At 51.7% G+C, this 15,552-nt stretch overlaps 1 protein-coding gene across 2 annotated transcripts in view; it reads right to left on the bottom strand.

The window, feature by feature from the left end:
* Positions 1–15,552, bottom strand: part of LOC137361965 (extracellular matrix protein A-like) — a 213,690-nt gene that overhangs the window by 182,896 nt on the left and 15,242 nt on the right. For both annotated transcript variants that reach the window (XM_068026561.1, XM_068026562.1), the window contains exons 8-11: positions 15,345–15,494; positions 11,520–11,675; positions 10,001–10,153; positions 6,922–7,116 (exon numbers count right to left, since the gene is read on the bottom strand). In XM_068026561.1, coding sequence (XP_067882662.1) covers positions 6,922–7,116; positions 10,001–10,153; positions 11,520–11,675; positions 15,345–15,494 — 654 coding nt within the window. The remainder of the gene's footprint in view (positions 1–6,921; positions 7,117–10,000; positions 10,154–11,519; positions 11,676–15,344; positions 15,495–15,552) is intronic.

Here is a 15,552-nt window from a genome sequence, read left to right as displayed (position 1 = left end):
TGACTCTACACCCATTTAATCACCCACAGTCCATGTCCACTCTCCTCTATCACTGACTCTACACCCATTTAATCACCCACAGTCCATGTCCACTCTCCCTCTATCACTGACTCTACCCCCATTTAATCACCCACTGTCCATGTCCACTCTCCTCTATCACTGACTCTACACCCATTTAATCACCCACAGTCCATGTCCACTCTCCTCTATCACTGACTCTACACCCATTTAATCACCCACAGTCCATGTCCACTCTCCCTCTATCACTGACTCTACACCCATTTAATCACCCACAGTCCATGTCCACTCTCCTCTATCACTGACTCTACACCCATTTAATCACCCACAGTCCATGTCCACTCTCCCTCTATCACTGACTCTACACCCATTTAATCACCCACAGTCCATGTCCACTCTCCTCTATCACTGACTCTACCCCCATTTAATCACCCACTGTCCATCTCCACTCTCCTCTATCACTGACTCTACACCCATTTAATCACCCACTGTCCATGTCCACTCTCCCTCTATCACTGACTCTACACCCATTTAATCACCCACAGTCCATGTCCACTCTCCCTCTATCACTGACTCTACACCCATTTAATCACCCACAGTCCATGTCCAATCTCCCCCATCACTGACTCTACACCCATTTAATCACCCACAGTCCATGTCCACTCTCCCCCATCACTGACTCTACACCCATTTAATCACCCACTGTCCATGTCCACTCTCCCTCTATCACTGACTCTACACCCATTTAATCACCCACAGTCCATGTCCACTCTCCCTCTATCACTGACTCTACACCCATTTAATCACCCACAGTCCATGTCCAATCTCCCCCATCACTGACTCTACACCCATTTAATCACCCACAGTCCATGTCCACTCTCCCCCATCACTGACTCTACACCCATTTAATCACCCACTGTCCATGTCCACTCTCCCTCTATCACTGACTCTACACCCATTTAATCACCCACAGTCCATGTCCACTCTCCCTCTATCACTGACTCTACACCCATTTAATCACCCACAGTCCATGTCCAATCTCCCCCATCACTGACTCTACACCCATTTAATCACCCACAGTCCATGTCCACTCTCCCCCATCACTGACTCTACACCCATTTAATCACCCACTGTCCATGTCCACTCTCCCTCTATCACTGACTCTACACCCATTTAATCACCCACAGTCCATGTCCACTCTCCCTCTATCACTGACTCTACACCCATTTAATCACCCACAGTCCATGTCCACTCTCCTCTATCACTGACTCTACACCCATTTAATCACCCACAGTCCATGTCCACTCTCCTCTATCACTGACTCTACACCCATTTAATCACCCACAGTCCATGTCCACTCTCCTCTATCACTGACTCTACACCCATTTAATCACCCACAGCCCATGTCCACTCTCCTCTATCACTGACTCTACACCCATTTAATCACCCACAGTCCATGTCCACTCTCCTCTATCACTGACTCAACACCCATTTAATCACCCACAGTCCATGTCCACTCTCCTCTATCACTGACTCTACACCCATTTAATCACCCACAGTCCATGTCCACTCTCCTCTATCACTGACTCTACACCCATTTAATCACCCACTGTCCATGTCCACTCTCCCTCTATCACTGACTCTACACCCATTTAATCACCCACTGTCCATGTCCACTCTCCCTCTATCACTGACTCTACACCCATTTAATCACCCACAGCCCATGTCCACTCTCTCCTAACACTGACTCTACACCCATTTCATCACCCACAGTCCATGTCCACTCTCCCTCTATCACTGACTCTACACCCATTTAATCACCCACAGTCCATGTCCAATCTCCCCCATCACTGACTCTACACCCATTTAATCACCCACAGTCCATGTCCACTCTCCCTCTATCACTGACTCTACACCCATTTAATCACCCACAGCCCATGTCCACTCTCTCCTAACACTGACTCTACACCCATTTAATCACCCACAGTCCATGTCCACTCTCCTCCATCACTGACTCTACCCTCATTTAATCACCCACAGTCCATGTCCACTCTCCTCTATCACTGACTCTACCCCCATTTAATCACCCACAGTCCATGTCCACTCTCCCTCTATCACTGACTCTACCCCCATTTAATCACCCACAGCCCATGTCCACTCTCTCCTAACACTGACTCTACACCCATTTAATCACCCACAGTCCATGTCCACTCTCCTCTATCACTGACTCTACCCCCATTTAATCACCCACAGCCCATGTCCACTCTCCCTCTATCACTGACTCTACACCCATTTAATCACCCACAGTCCATGTCCACTCTCCCTCTATCACTGACTCTACACCCATTTAATCACCCACAGTCCATGTCCACTCTCCTCTATCACTGACTCTACCCCCATTTAATCACCCACAGCCCATGTCCACTCTCTCCTAACACTGACTCTACACCCATTTAATCACCCACAGTCCATGTCCACTCTCCCTCTATCACTGACTCTACCCCCATTTAATCACCCACAGTCCATGTCCACTCTCCTCTATCACTGACTCTACCCCCATTTAATCACCCACAGTCCATGTCCACTCTCCTCTATCACTGACTCTACCCCCATTTAATCACCCACAGTCCATGTCCACTCTCCCTCTATCACTGACTCTACCCCCATTTAATCACCCACAGCCCATGTCCACTCTCTCCTAACACTGACTCTACACCCATTTAATCACCCACACCCCATGTCTACTCTTCGTCATCCTAGAAATATAGCAGTATACTAACAGCAGGAGGCCATTTAGTCCATTTCGAATCTTTTCCGGCATTCAATGAGATCATGGGTGATTTGCGAGCAAACTTGACATACCCGCCTTTTCCCCATTTTGTTAATAGCTTTGGTGATCAAAAACTTATCAATTTCTGTTCTAAACTTCACAATTCATCCAGTATGAGGGAGAGTGTTCTAAACCCCCACCACCCTTTCAAGGGGTCCAGGAGAAAATCCATTTGGTTCAATGTCAGAAACAACAGAGATACCCCCACAGTACTGGGGAATCCTGTAGCCCTGCAACTATTGGAAAAGATATCGAGGAACAAATTTGCAAGGAGATTACAGAGAGGTGGAAAAATTAGAGAGTAAACTGGGGGACTTTAATTATTCTAATATAGGCTGGGATAGTCATAAAGTAAAGGGCAGAGAGGGAAAAGAGTTGCTAAAGTGTGTTCAGGAGAATTTTCTATCTACATTAGTATGTTACCAGTCCAATAAGCAAGGAGGCATTCCTGGATCTGGTTCTGGGCAATAAGGTGGGACAAATGGATCAAGTGTTATTCGGGGAATATTTAGGGAACAGTGATCATAATATCGTAAGGTTTAGGTTAGTTATAGAAAAGGACAAAGAGCAATCCAGAGTAAAAATAATTGAATAGGCTGAGAATGGATCAGGCCCAGATAAATTGGAAACAAAGATTGGCAGGTCAAACTGTAATTGAACAGGAGGAGATAGTTTGGAAACAGTGTGATTCATTCCAATGAGAGGGAAAGGTAGGAGAACAAATACAGAGCTCCCTGGATAACAAAAGAGATGGACGGTAAGATGAAGCAAAAAAAAAGTGCATAGGATTGATGTCAGGTTGATAATACAGGTGAGAACCAGGCTGAATATAGAAAAGGTTGGAGGGAAGTGATAAAAGAAATAAGAGAAGTAAAGGGAGAGTATGAGAAGAGACTGGCAGCTAACATAACAAGGGAATACAAAAGTATTCTATTGACACAAAAATAGGAAAAGGGTGGTAAAAGGTGGTGTGGGGCTGATTAGGGATCAATCAAGAAAGGATAGGCAGAGGGCATGGCTGAGGTACTAAATGACTACTGTGAATCTGTATTTATTAAGGAAGAAAATGCTGCAGAAGTCGGAGTGATAGCGGAGGTAGCTGAGACTCTAGATGGGTTAAAAATTGATAAAGAGCAGGTATTAGATAGGCTGGCTGTACTTAAAAGTTGATAGGTCACCAGGACTGGATTAGATACGTCCCAGGATAATGAGGGAAGCAAGAGTGGAAATTGCAGAGGCACTGGCCATAATCTTCATGTCCTCCTAAGATACAGGGCTGGTACCAGAGAATTGCGAATGTTACACCCTTGTTCAATAAAGTATGGAAAAATAAACCCAGCGTCGACAGGCCAGTCAGATTAACTTCTGTGTGGGAAAGCTTTTCGAAACGATAATCCAGGACAAAATTAACAGTCACTTGTGCAAAAGCGGGTTAATTAAGGAAAGCAGCATGGATTTGTTAAAGGCATATTGTGTTTAACTAATTTAACGGAGCCAATCGATGAGGTAACAGAGAGGGTTGATGAGGGTAATGTGGTTGATGTGGTGTACAGGGACTTCCAAAAGGCATTTGATAAAGTGCCATATAACAGACTTGTCAGCAAAGTCAAAGTGCATGGAATAAAAGGGACAGTGGCAGCATGGATGTGATGTTAGCTGAGTGACAGGAAACAGAGAGTAGTGGTGAACGACTGTTTTCTTGGACTGTAGGAATGTATACAGTGGGGTTCCCGGTGGTACTTGGACCACCTGCTTTTCTCAATCTATATTAATGGCCTAGACTTGGGTGTGCAGGCACAATTTCAACATTTGTGGATAACATAAAACTTGGAAGTATTGTGAACTGTGAGGAGGTTAGTGATTAAACTTCAAAAGGTCATAGACAACTGGTGGTTTGGGCAGATATGTGGCAGATGAAACTTAATGCAGAGAAGTGTGAAATGACACGAGGAAAGGCAATGTTAAAAAAGGGTAGAATTCTAAAGGGGGTGCAGGAGCAGAGAGAGATTGAGGGGTCTATGTGCACAAAGCATTGCAGGTGACAGGGCGGGTTATTCCAGGAATGAGGGACTTCAGTTACCTGGATAGATTGGAGAAGCTGAGGATGTTCTCTTTCGAGAAGGTTGAGAGGACATTTGATGGAGGTGTTCAAAATCACAAGAGGACTGGACAGAGTAGATAGGGAGAAATTGTTTGCATTGTCGGAAGGATCGAGAACCAGAGGACACTGATTTAAGGTGATTGGACCGAGCACTACAACAATTCTGTGATTCTTTGTGTGTAAAAGTAACTCTTAATTTCACTCCTGAAAGGTCTGGCTCTAATTTCTAAACAACACCGCCTGGTTACAGACTCCCCAACTAGCGGAGCTAGAATCTTCCAATTTACCCTACCTGTTCCCCTTTGATTAAATCAGGCTTTAACCTTCTAAACCCAAGTGTGTGTAATCTCTCCTTGCAGCTTAACCCTTGAAATCCAGGTATCCTTCTAATAAATCTGCAATGCACTCTCTCCAAAGCCAATATATCCTTCCTATAGTGTGGTGACCAGAACTGTACACAGTACTCCAGCTGTGGCCTAACTAGCGGTTTATACAACTCCATCATAACCTCCCTGCTCTTATATTTTATGGCTCAGTTAATAAGGGCAAGTATCCCATATGCCTTCCTAACCACCTTATCTACCTGCTTCTGCCTTTAGTGATCTATGGACAAGTGCACCAAGGTGCCTCTGACCTTCTGTACTTTCTAGGGTCCTACCATCCATTGTATATTCCCTTCCCTTGTTAGTCCTCCCAAAATGCATCACCTCGCACTTCTCAGAATTAAATTCCATTTGCCACAGCTCCGCCCATCTTCCCAGCCCATCTATATCGTCCTGTAATCTAAGGCTTTCCTCCTCAACATAAACAGCACCACCAATTTTTGTGTCATATCTCTTTGCAATTTTATGCTTCCATCTACACTGCTGTCTTAGTCTCACTTTAGATATGCGGCTTTTTATCACATCATTCATAAATATGGTGAATAAATGAGGCCCCAGGACAAATCCTTGCTGACACCAGTAGTCACAGCCTGCCCATTCGAGTGCCTGTCCAAACTCTTTGTTTCCTCCTGCCGCTTTTAGCCAATTTCTTAAACAGGTCAATAATTCACCTTCAATTCCATTAGCTTTAACTAAAAGCCTCTTGAAATGGATTTTATCGAATGCATTCTGGAACAGAATATAAACATCCATAGACATTCCCCTGCACACTACTTTAGTCACCTCTTCAAAAAATCCAATCAGGTTCACCAGGTATGACCTACCCTTTACAAATCCATGCTGCCTCTCCCTGATCAGCAGAACATTTACAAAGTGTTCAGCTAGCCAAGCTTTCATTATACACTCTCGTATCCTGACCAGAGATGTGACATTAACCACTGTATAAAAGCCATGTTTCTCTCTCTCACATTTCTTAAATAGCAGGATGATGTGCAATTTTCCAAACAAAAGGAGAGGTTCCCGAATGGAAAGAACTTTGGAAGATTATCTTTGGAAGGACATCTGCAATATTCTCACCGACTTCCCTTAAAACCTACTCTACCCAACCACTTAATCTCTTCCCACAGATCTCGGACATAATATCCATTCACAGACACTCCTCTCTCTCGCGAGCTCTCTCTCTTATCTCTCGCGGGCTCACTCTCCCCCCGCTCTCTTGCGGGCTCTCTCTCTCCCTCCTCTCACGCGAGCTCTCTCTCTTATCTCTCGCGGGCTCACTCTCCCCCCGCTCTCTTGCAGGCTCTCTCTCTCCCTCCTCTCTCTCGTGGGCTGTCTCTCCCCTCTCTCGCGGGCTCTCTCCCCCCTCTGTCACGGGTTCTCTCCCCCCTCTCTCGCAGCTCTCTCTCCCTCTCTCTCGTGGGCTGTCTCTCCCCTCTCTCGCAGCTCTCTCCCCTCTCTCTCGTGGGCTCTCTCTCCCCTCTCTCTCGTGGGCTGTCTCTCCCCTCTCTTGCAGCTCTCTCCCCTCTCTCTCGTGGGCTCTCTCTCCCCTCTCTCTCGTGGGCTGTCTCTCCCATCTCTTGCGGGCTCACCTCTTTTATGAGTCTTCCAAGTCTTGCTCTCACTTCGCTTGTTGAATACGTAGACACATCGCTTCCCACAGTCCCCGACTCGACAGCACTGCTTCCAGCCTGTGCAGTCCTCATCTGTCTGACACGTCTCTGCCTGCTCTTTGTCGCAGACGTGTTGTGTCGTGGACGGTTCCGGACATTCCTTGTCTCGCTTTTCTGTTTTGAAACAAAAAGGCCATGAGAGGCGAGTTTCTAAAATCAACAACCAAACTATTGGGAAGCTGAGAGATCTGAGAGACACGGAGTGGGGAAGAGCCAATGGAGGGATTTGTAAACAGGGATGAGGATGTTCAGTTTGAGGAGATACCGGAACGACAGGCAATGTAGTTCAGTGAGCACCGGGTGATTTGGAAATGGGTGCGGGTTCGGATATGGAACAGATTTTTCAATGATCTCAATCACCATTCAGTCGCTCTCACCCCTGTTACACAGGAACACGAGGAGGCCCATTCAGCCCCTCTCACCCCTGTTACACAGGAACAGGAGGAGGCCCATTCAGCCCCTCTCACCCCTGTTACACGGGAACAGGAGGAGGCCCATTCAGCCCCTCTCACCCCTGTTACACAGGAACAGGAGGAGGCCCATTCAGCCCCTCTCACCCCTGTTACACGGGAACAGGAGGAGGCCCATTCAGCCCCTCTCACCCCTGTTACACGGGAACAGGAGGAGGCCCATTCAGCCCCTCTCACCCCTGTTACACAGGAACTGGAGGAGGCCCATTCAGCCCCTCTCACCCCTGTTACACGGGAACAGGAGGAGGCCCATTCAGCCCCTCTCACCCCTGTTACACAGGAACACGAGGAGGCCCATTCAGCCCCTCTCACCCCTGTTGCACAGGAACAGGAGGAGGCCCATTCAGCCCCTCTCACCCCTGTTACACGGGAACAGGAGGAGGCCCATTCAGCCCCTCTCACCCCTGTTACACGGGAACAGGAGGAGGCCCATTCAGCCCCTCTCACCCCTGTTACACGGGAACAGGAGGAGACCCATTCAGCCCCTCTCACCCCTGTTACAAGGGAACAGGAGGAGGCCCATTCAACCCCTCTCACCCCGTTACACAGTAACAGGAGGAGGCCCATTCAGCCCCTCTCACCCCTGTTACATGGGAACAGGAGGAGGCCCATTCAGCCCCTCTCACCCCTGTTACATGGGAACAGGAGGAGGCCCATTCAGCCCCTCTCACCCCTGTTACACAGTAACAGGAGGAGGCCCATTCAGCCCCTCTCACCGCTGTTACACAGGAACAGGAGGAGGCCCATTCAGCCCCTCTCACCCCTGTTACACAGGAACAGGGGGAGGCCCATTCAGCCCCTCTCACCCCTGTTACACGGGAACAGGAGGAGGCCCATTCAGCCCCTCTCACCCCTGTTACACAGGAACAGGAGGAGGCCCATTGATCCCCTCTCGTGCCTGTTACACGGGAACAGGAGGAGGCCCATTCAGCCCCTCTCACCCCTGTTACACGGGAACAGGAGGAGGCCCATTGATCCCCTCTCGTGCCTGTTACACAGGAACAGGAGGAGGCCCATTCAGCCCCTCTCACCCCTGTTACACGGGAACAGGAGGAGGCCCATTCAGCCCCTCTCACCCCTGTTACACAGGAACAGGAGGAGGCCCATTCAGCCCCTCTCACCCCTGTTACACAGGAACAGGAGGAGGCCCATTCAGCCCCTCTCACCCCTGTTACACGGGAACAGGAGGAGGCCCATTCAGCCCCTCTCACCCCTGTTACACGGGAACAGGAGGAGGCCCATTGATCCCCTCTCGTGCCTGTTACACAGGAACAGGAGGAGGCCCATTCAGCCCCTCTCACCCCTGTTACACGGGAACAGGAGGAGGCCCATTCAGCCCCTCTCACCCCTGTTACACGGGAACAGGGGGAGGCCCATTGATCCCCTCTCGTGCCTGTTACACAGGAATAGGAGGAGGCCCATTCAGCCCCTCTCGTGCCTGTTACGCAGGAATAGGAGGAGGCCCATTCAGTCCCTCTCGTGCCTGTTCTGCCATTCAAATAGGTTATAGCTGATCTGTGCCTTAACTCCATTCACCTGTCTTGGTTCTATGATCATTAACACTCTTACCCAACAGAAATTTATCAATCCCAGTTGTGAAATTTTCCCCTGAGCTGCATTTTGGTTGAGAGTGTTCCAGATTTCCACTCCCTTGGACATCCCACTACAGGAAGTACTTCTCTCCCTCTACCCTATCAAATCTCTCAATTATCTTAAACCGCTCGATTAGATCACTCCTTAACTTTCTGGACTCGAGGGAATACAAGCCCAGTCTCTGCAACCTGTCTTTGCAATGTAACCCTTTTCACACTGGTATCATTCTGATGAATCGTACGTTGGCCTTCATTGCAAGAGGATTCGAGTACAGGAGCAAGGATGTCTTACTGCAGTTATACAGGGCTTTGGTGAGACCACATCTGGAGTACTGTGTGCAGTTTTGGTCTCCTTATCTGAGGAAGGATGTTATAGGCCTATATTCACTAGACTTTAGAAGAATGAGAGGGTTATCTCATAGAAACCTATAAAATTCTAACAGGACTAGACAGGCTAGATATTGAGAGGATGTTCCTGATGGCAGGGGACTCCAGGGGTCACAGTCTCAGGATACGGGGTATGCCATTTAGAACCAAGATGAGGAGAAATTTCTTCACTCAGAGGGTGGTGAATCTGTGGAAATCTCTTCAGCAGAAGGCAGTGGAGGCCAAGTTGTTAAATAAATTAAATAATGCCAAAGGGATCGAGGGATATGGGGAGAAAGTGGGAACAGGGTACTGAATTAGACGATCAGCCATGATCTTTTTTGAATGGTGGAGCAGGGCCCGAAGGGCCGAATGGCCTACTCCTACTCCTATTTTCTATATTTCTATGATTCTGTGCAGGGTGCTATCCAGACAGATATATCCTGGCTCAGGCATGGTGCCTAGAACTGAACACAGTAACTCCAGAAGCACGATGAGAAGGCCTTTGTATAAAATGTAACTACTCCACATAGATATTTCCTGATATCCAGGAAGGGCAGTCTTTCTTACTGTGTCTGTAAGATTGATGGACGCATCGTTTCCCGCAGCCAGCATCACAGCAAGTTAACCACATGTCACAATCGTCATCATCATCGCATTCCTTTCCATAGTTAATGTCACACATGGGTCCGAGACGGCTGGGAGCAGGGCAGGTGTCATTCTCTGGAAGGTAACCACAAGCAGATTGGCTTAAAGACCTGGTCAAAAATCATATTTCATTTCAATGAGGTGGATGTATTAGATACAGAGTAAAGCTCCCTCTGCACTGTCCCCCATCAAACACTCCCCAGGACAGGTACAGTACGGGGGGTTCTTTTGGGCCTCCTTATCTCGAGAGACAATGGATACGCGCCTGGAGGTGGTCAGTGGTTTGTGAAGCAGCGCCTGGAGTGGCTATAAAGGCCAATTCTGGAGTGACAGGCTCTTCCACAGGTGCTGCAGAGAAATTTGTTTGTTGGGGCTGTTGCACAGTTGGCTCTCCCCTTGCGCCTCTGTCTTTTTTCCTGCCAACTACTAAGTCTCTTCGACTCGCCACAATTTAGCCCTGTCTTTATGGCTGCCCGCCAGCTCTGGCGAATGCTGGCAACTGACTCCCACGACTTGTGATCAATGTCACACGATTTCATGTCGCGTTTGCAGACGTCTTTATAACGGAGACATGGACGGCCGGTGGGTCTGATACCAGTGGCGAGCTCGCTGTACAATGTGTCTTTGGGGATCCTGCCATCTTCCATGCGGCTCACATGGCCAAGCCATCTCAAGCGCCGCTGACTCAGTAGTGTGTATAAGCTGGGGGTGTTGGCCGCTTCAAGGACTTCTGTGTTGGAGATATAGTCTAACGCGGGGTTAGATACAGAGTAAAGCTCCCTCTACACTGTCCCCATCAAACACTCCCCAGGACAGGTACAGTACGGGGGGTTAGATACAGAGTAAAGCTCCCTCTACACTGTCCCCATCAAACACTCCCCAGGACAGGTACAGTACAGGGGGTTAGATACAGAGTAAAGCTCCCTTTGCACTGTCCCCATCAAACACTCCTAAGGACAGGTACAGTACGGGGGGGTTAGATACAGAGTAAAGCTCCCTCTACACTGTCCCCATCAAACACTCCCCAGGACAGGTACAGTACGGGGGTTAGATACAGAGTAAAGCTCCCTCTGCACTGTCCCCCATCAAACACTCCCCAGGACAGGTACAGTACGGGGGGTTAGATACAGAGTAAAGCTCCCTCTGCACTGTCCCTCATCAAACACTTCCCAGGACAGGTACAGTACGGGGGGTTAGATACAGAGTAAAGCTCCCTCTACACTGTCCCCATCAAACACTCCCCAGGACAGGTACAGTACGGGGGTTAGATACAGAGTAAAGCTCCCTCTACACTGTCCCCCATCAACCACTCCCCAGGACAGGTACAGTACGGGGGGTTAGATACAGAGTAAAGCTCCCTTTGCTGTCCTTAGGCAACCCCCCCACAACTGTGTGCTTCCTCCCCCCCGCCCATCCCCCCACAAACTGTGCGCCTCCTGACCTCCTTTGTGGAATTTGAAGACACATCTCTTTCCACAGCCGGCGTCACAGCACATCTGCCAATTGTCACAGTCCCCGTCTTCCTCGCACTCATCTCCCAGCTTCATGCTGCAAACCTTTTTCAGTGTGCTGGACGATGGGCACTGCTGCGTCTTTTCTTTATAGGAAGACACCAAGAGATCATTAAAGTACACAGCATCCTGGCCTTCAGAAACACAGGCATAAAGTACAAATGCAAGCCACTTATTGATTAACCACTTTCGAAATGACTGGTTGGACCTCAGTCGGAGGACTCTGTTCAACTCCGGGGGCCGCACATTAGGAACAATGTCAAGGCTTTCGAGACGGTGAGCAGGAGGTTTACCAGAATGGTTCCAGGGATGAGGGATTTCAGTTATTGTGCAGAGACTGGGAGAAGCTGGGATTGTTCTCCTTTAGTGCGGAGCAGGTTAAGAGGAAATTTAATCCAGGCATTGACAATCAGGAAGGGTTTTGATAGAGTAAATAAAGAGAAACTGTTTCGGTAACTCGAGGGACACAGTGACCTGGACAGTGGGTCCCTGTCAGACACAGTGTCCCGGAGAGTGGGGCCCTGTCAGACACAGTGACCCGGAGAGTGGGGTCCTGTCAGACACAGTGTCCCGGAGAGTGAGGCCCTGTCAGACACAGTGACCCGGAGAGTGAGGCCCTGTCAGACACAGTGTCCCGGAGAGTGGGGTCCTGTCCGCCACAGTGTCCCGGAGAGTGAGGCCCTGTCAGACACAGTGACCCGGAGAGCGGGGCCCTGTCAGACACAGTGACCTGGAGAGTGGGTCCCTGTCAGACACAGTGTCCCGGAGAGTGAGGTCCCTGTCAGACACAGTGACCCGGAGAGTGGGGCCCTGTCAGACACAGTGACCCGGAGAGCGGGGCCCTGTCAGACACAGTGACCCGGAGAGTGGGGCCCTGTCAGACACAGTGACCCGGAGAGTGGGGTCCTGTCCGCCACAGTGTCCCGGAGAGTGAGGCCCTGTCAGACACAGTGACCCGGAGAGCGGGGCCCTGTCAGACACAGTGTCCCGGAGAGTGGGTCCCTGTCAGACACAGTGTCCCGGAGAGTGGGGTCCTGTCCGCCACAGTGTCCCGGAGAGTGAGGCCCTGTCAGACACAGTGACCTGGAGAGTGGGGCCCTGTCAGACACAGTGACCCGGAGAGCGGGGCCCTGTCAGACACAGTGTCCCGGAGAGTGGGTCCCTGTCAGACACAGTGACCTGGAGAGTGGGGCCCTGTCAGACACAGTGACCCGGAGAGCGGGGCCCTGTCAGACACAGTGACCCGGAGAGTGGGTCCCTGTCAGACACAGTGACCCGGAGAGTGGGGCCCTGTCAGACACAGTGACCCGGAGAGTGGGTCCCTGTCAGACACAGTGACCCGGAGAGTGGGGCCCTGTCAGACACAGTGTCCCGGAGAGTGGGGTCCTGTCCGCCACAGTGTCCCGGAGAGTGAGGCCCTGTCAGACACAGTGACCCGGAGAGTGGGGCCCTGTCAGACACAGTGACCCGGAGAGTGGGGCCCTGTCAGACACAGTGACCTGGAGAGTGGGGCCCTGTCAGACACAGTGACCTGGAGAGTGGGGCCCTGTCAGACACAGTGACCCGGAGAGTGGGGCCCTGTCAGACACAGTGACCCGGAGAGTGGGGCCCTGTCAGACACAGTGACCCGGAGAGTGGGGCCCTGTCAGACACAGTGTCCCGGAGAGAGGGGCCCTGTTAGACACAGTGACCCGGAGAGTGGGGCCCTGTCAGACACGGTGACCCGGAGAGTGGGGTCCCTGTCAGACACAGTGACCTGGAGGGAGGGTCCCTGTCAGACACAGTGACCCGGAGAGCGGGGCCCTGTCAGACACAGTGACCCGGAGAGTGGGTCCCTGTCAGACACAGTGACCCGGAGAGTGGGGCCCTGTCAGACACAGTGACCTGGAGAGTGGGGTCCCTGTCAGACACAGTGACCTGGAGGGAGGGTCCCTGTCAGACACAGTGACCCGGAGAGCGGGGCCCTGTCAGACACAGTGACCCGGAGAGTGGGTCCCTGTCAGACACAGTGACCCGGAGAGTGGGGCCCTGTCAGACACAGTGACCTGGAGAGTGGGGCCCTGTCAGACACAGTGACCCGGAGAGTGGGGCCCTGTCAGACACAGTGACCCGGAGAGTGGGGCCCTGTCAGACACAGTGACCCGGAGAGTGAGGCCCTGTCAGACACAGTGACCCGGAGAGTGGGGCCCTGTCAGACACAGTGTCCCGGAGAGTGAGGCCCTGTCAGACACAGTGACCCGGAGAGTGGGGCCCTGTCAGACACAGTGACCCGGAGAGTGGGGTCCTGTCCGCCACAGTGTCCCGGAGAGTGGGGTCCCTGTCAGACACAGTGACCCGGAGAGTGGGGCCCTGTCAGACACAGTGACCCGGAGAGTGGGGTCCTGTCCGCCACAGTGTCCCGGAGAGTGGGGTCCCTGTCAGACACAGTGACCCGGAGAGTGGGTCCCTGTCAGACACAGTGACCCGGAGAGTGAGGCCCTGTCAGACACAGTGACCCGGAGAGTGGGGCCCTGTCAGACACAGTGACCCGGAGAGCGGGGCCCTGTCAGACACAGTGACCCGGAGAGTGGGGCCCTGTCAGACACAGTGACCCGGAGAGTGAGGCCTTGTCAGACACAGTAACCCGGAGAGCGGGGCCTTGTCAGACACAGTGTCCCGGAGAGTGAGGCCCTGTCAGACACAGTGACCCGGAGAGTGGGGCCCTGTCAGACACAGTGACCCGGAGAGTGGGGCCCTGTCAGACACAGTAACCCGGAGAGCGGGGCCCTGTCAGACACAGTGTCCCAGAGAGTGGGGTCCCTGTCAGACACAGTGACCCGGAGAGTGGGGTCCTGTCAGACACAGTAACTCAGAGAGTGGGGTCCCTGTCAGACACAGTGACCCGGAGAGTGGGGCCCTGTCAGACACAGTGACCCGGAGAATGGGTCCCTGTCAGAAACAGTAACCCGGAGAGTGGGGCCCTGTCAGACACAGTGACCCGGAGAGTGGGGTCCCTGTCAGACACAGTAACCCAGAGAGTGGGGCCCTGTCAGACACAGTAACCCGGAGAGTGGGGTCCCTGTCAGACACAGTGTCCCGGAGAGTGAGGCCCTGTCAGACACAGTAACCCGGAGAGTGGGGCCCTGTCAGACACAGTGACCCGGAGAGTGGGGTCCCTGTCAGACACTGTGTCCTGGAGAGTGGGGCCCTGTCAGACACAGTAACCCGGAGAGTGGGGCCCTGTCAGACACAGTGACCCGGAGAGTGGGGTCCCTGTCAGACACAGTGACCCGGAGAATGGGTCCCTGTCAGACACAGTAACCCGGAGAGTGGGGTCCCTGTCAGACACTGTGTCCTGGAGAGTGGGGCCCTGTCAGACACAGTAACCCGGAGAGTGGGGCCCTGTCAGACACAGTGACCCGGAGAGTGGGGTCCCTGTCAGACACAGTGACCCGGAGAGTGAGGCCCTGTCAGACACAGTAACCCGGAGAGTGGGGCCCTGTCAGACACAGTGACCCGGAGAGTGGGGTCCCTGTCAGACACTGTGTCCTGGAGAGTGGGGCCCTGTCAGACACAGTAACCCGGAGAGTGAGGCCCTGTCAGACACAGTGTCCCGGAGAGTGGGGCCCTGTCAGACACAGTGACCTGGAGACCTGGGTCTAGTCCTATTAGCAAGGACCTGCTGAGTGGATCACTGCTACTTCGGTCTGCCGTTCGGCTGTGACAGTCCAGCTAAGTCCATGTTGTGGAGCTGAGGGTTACGGGCTTTTCCTTACTGTTCCAGGAGTGGACACATCTCTTCCCACAGCCGATATCACAGCACTGTTTCCACGAACCGCAGTCCTCGTCACTGTTACAGGGCTCGCTCGAGTTCTTGCCACAGATCCTCCTCGCTCGGTAGGAGGTCGGACATTCGTCATCTTCATCTGCAAGAGAATTACGTTCTAATTTAGGAACATAGGCACATAGGAAATTGGAGCAGGA

The sequence above is a fragment of the Heterodontus francisci genome, unplaced genomic scaffold, assembly GCF_036365525.1.
Source record: "Heterodontus francisci isolate sHetFra1 unplaced genomic scaffold, sHetFra1.hap1 HAP1_SCAFFOLD_323, whole genome shotgun sequence".
Taxonomy (NCBI): domain Eukaryota; kingdom Metazoa; phylum Chordata; class Chondrichthyes; order Heterodontiformes; family Heterodontidae; genus Heterodontus; species Heterodontus francisci.
The sequence above is the reverse complement of the archived record's forward strand: the minus strand, read 5'-3'. Positions and strand labels throughout refer to the sequence as shown.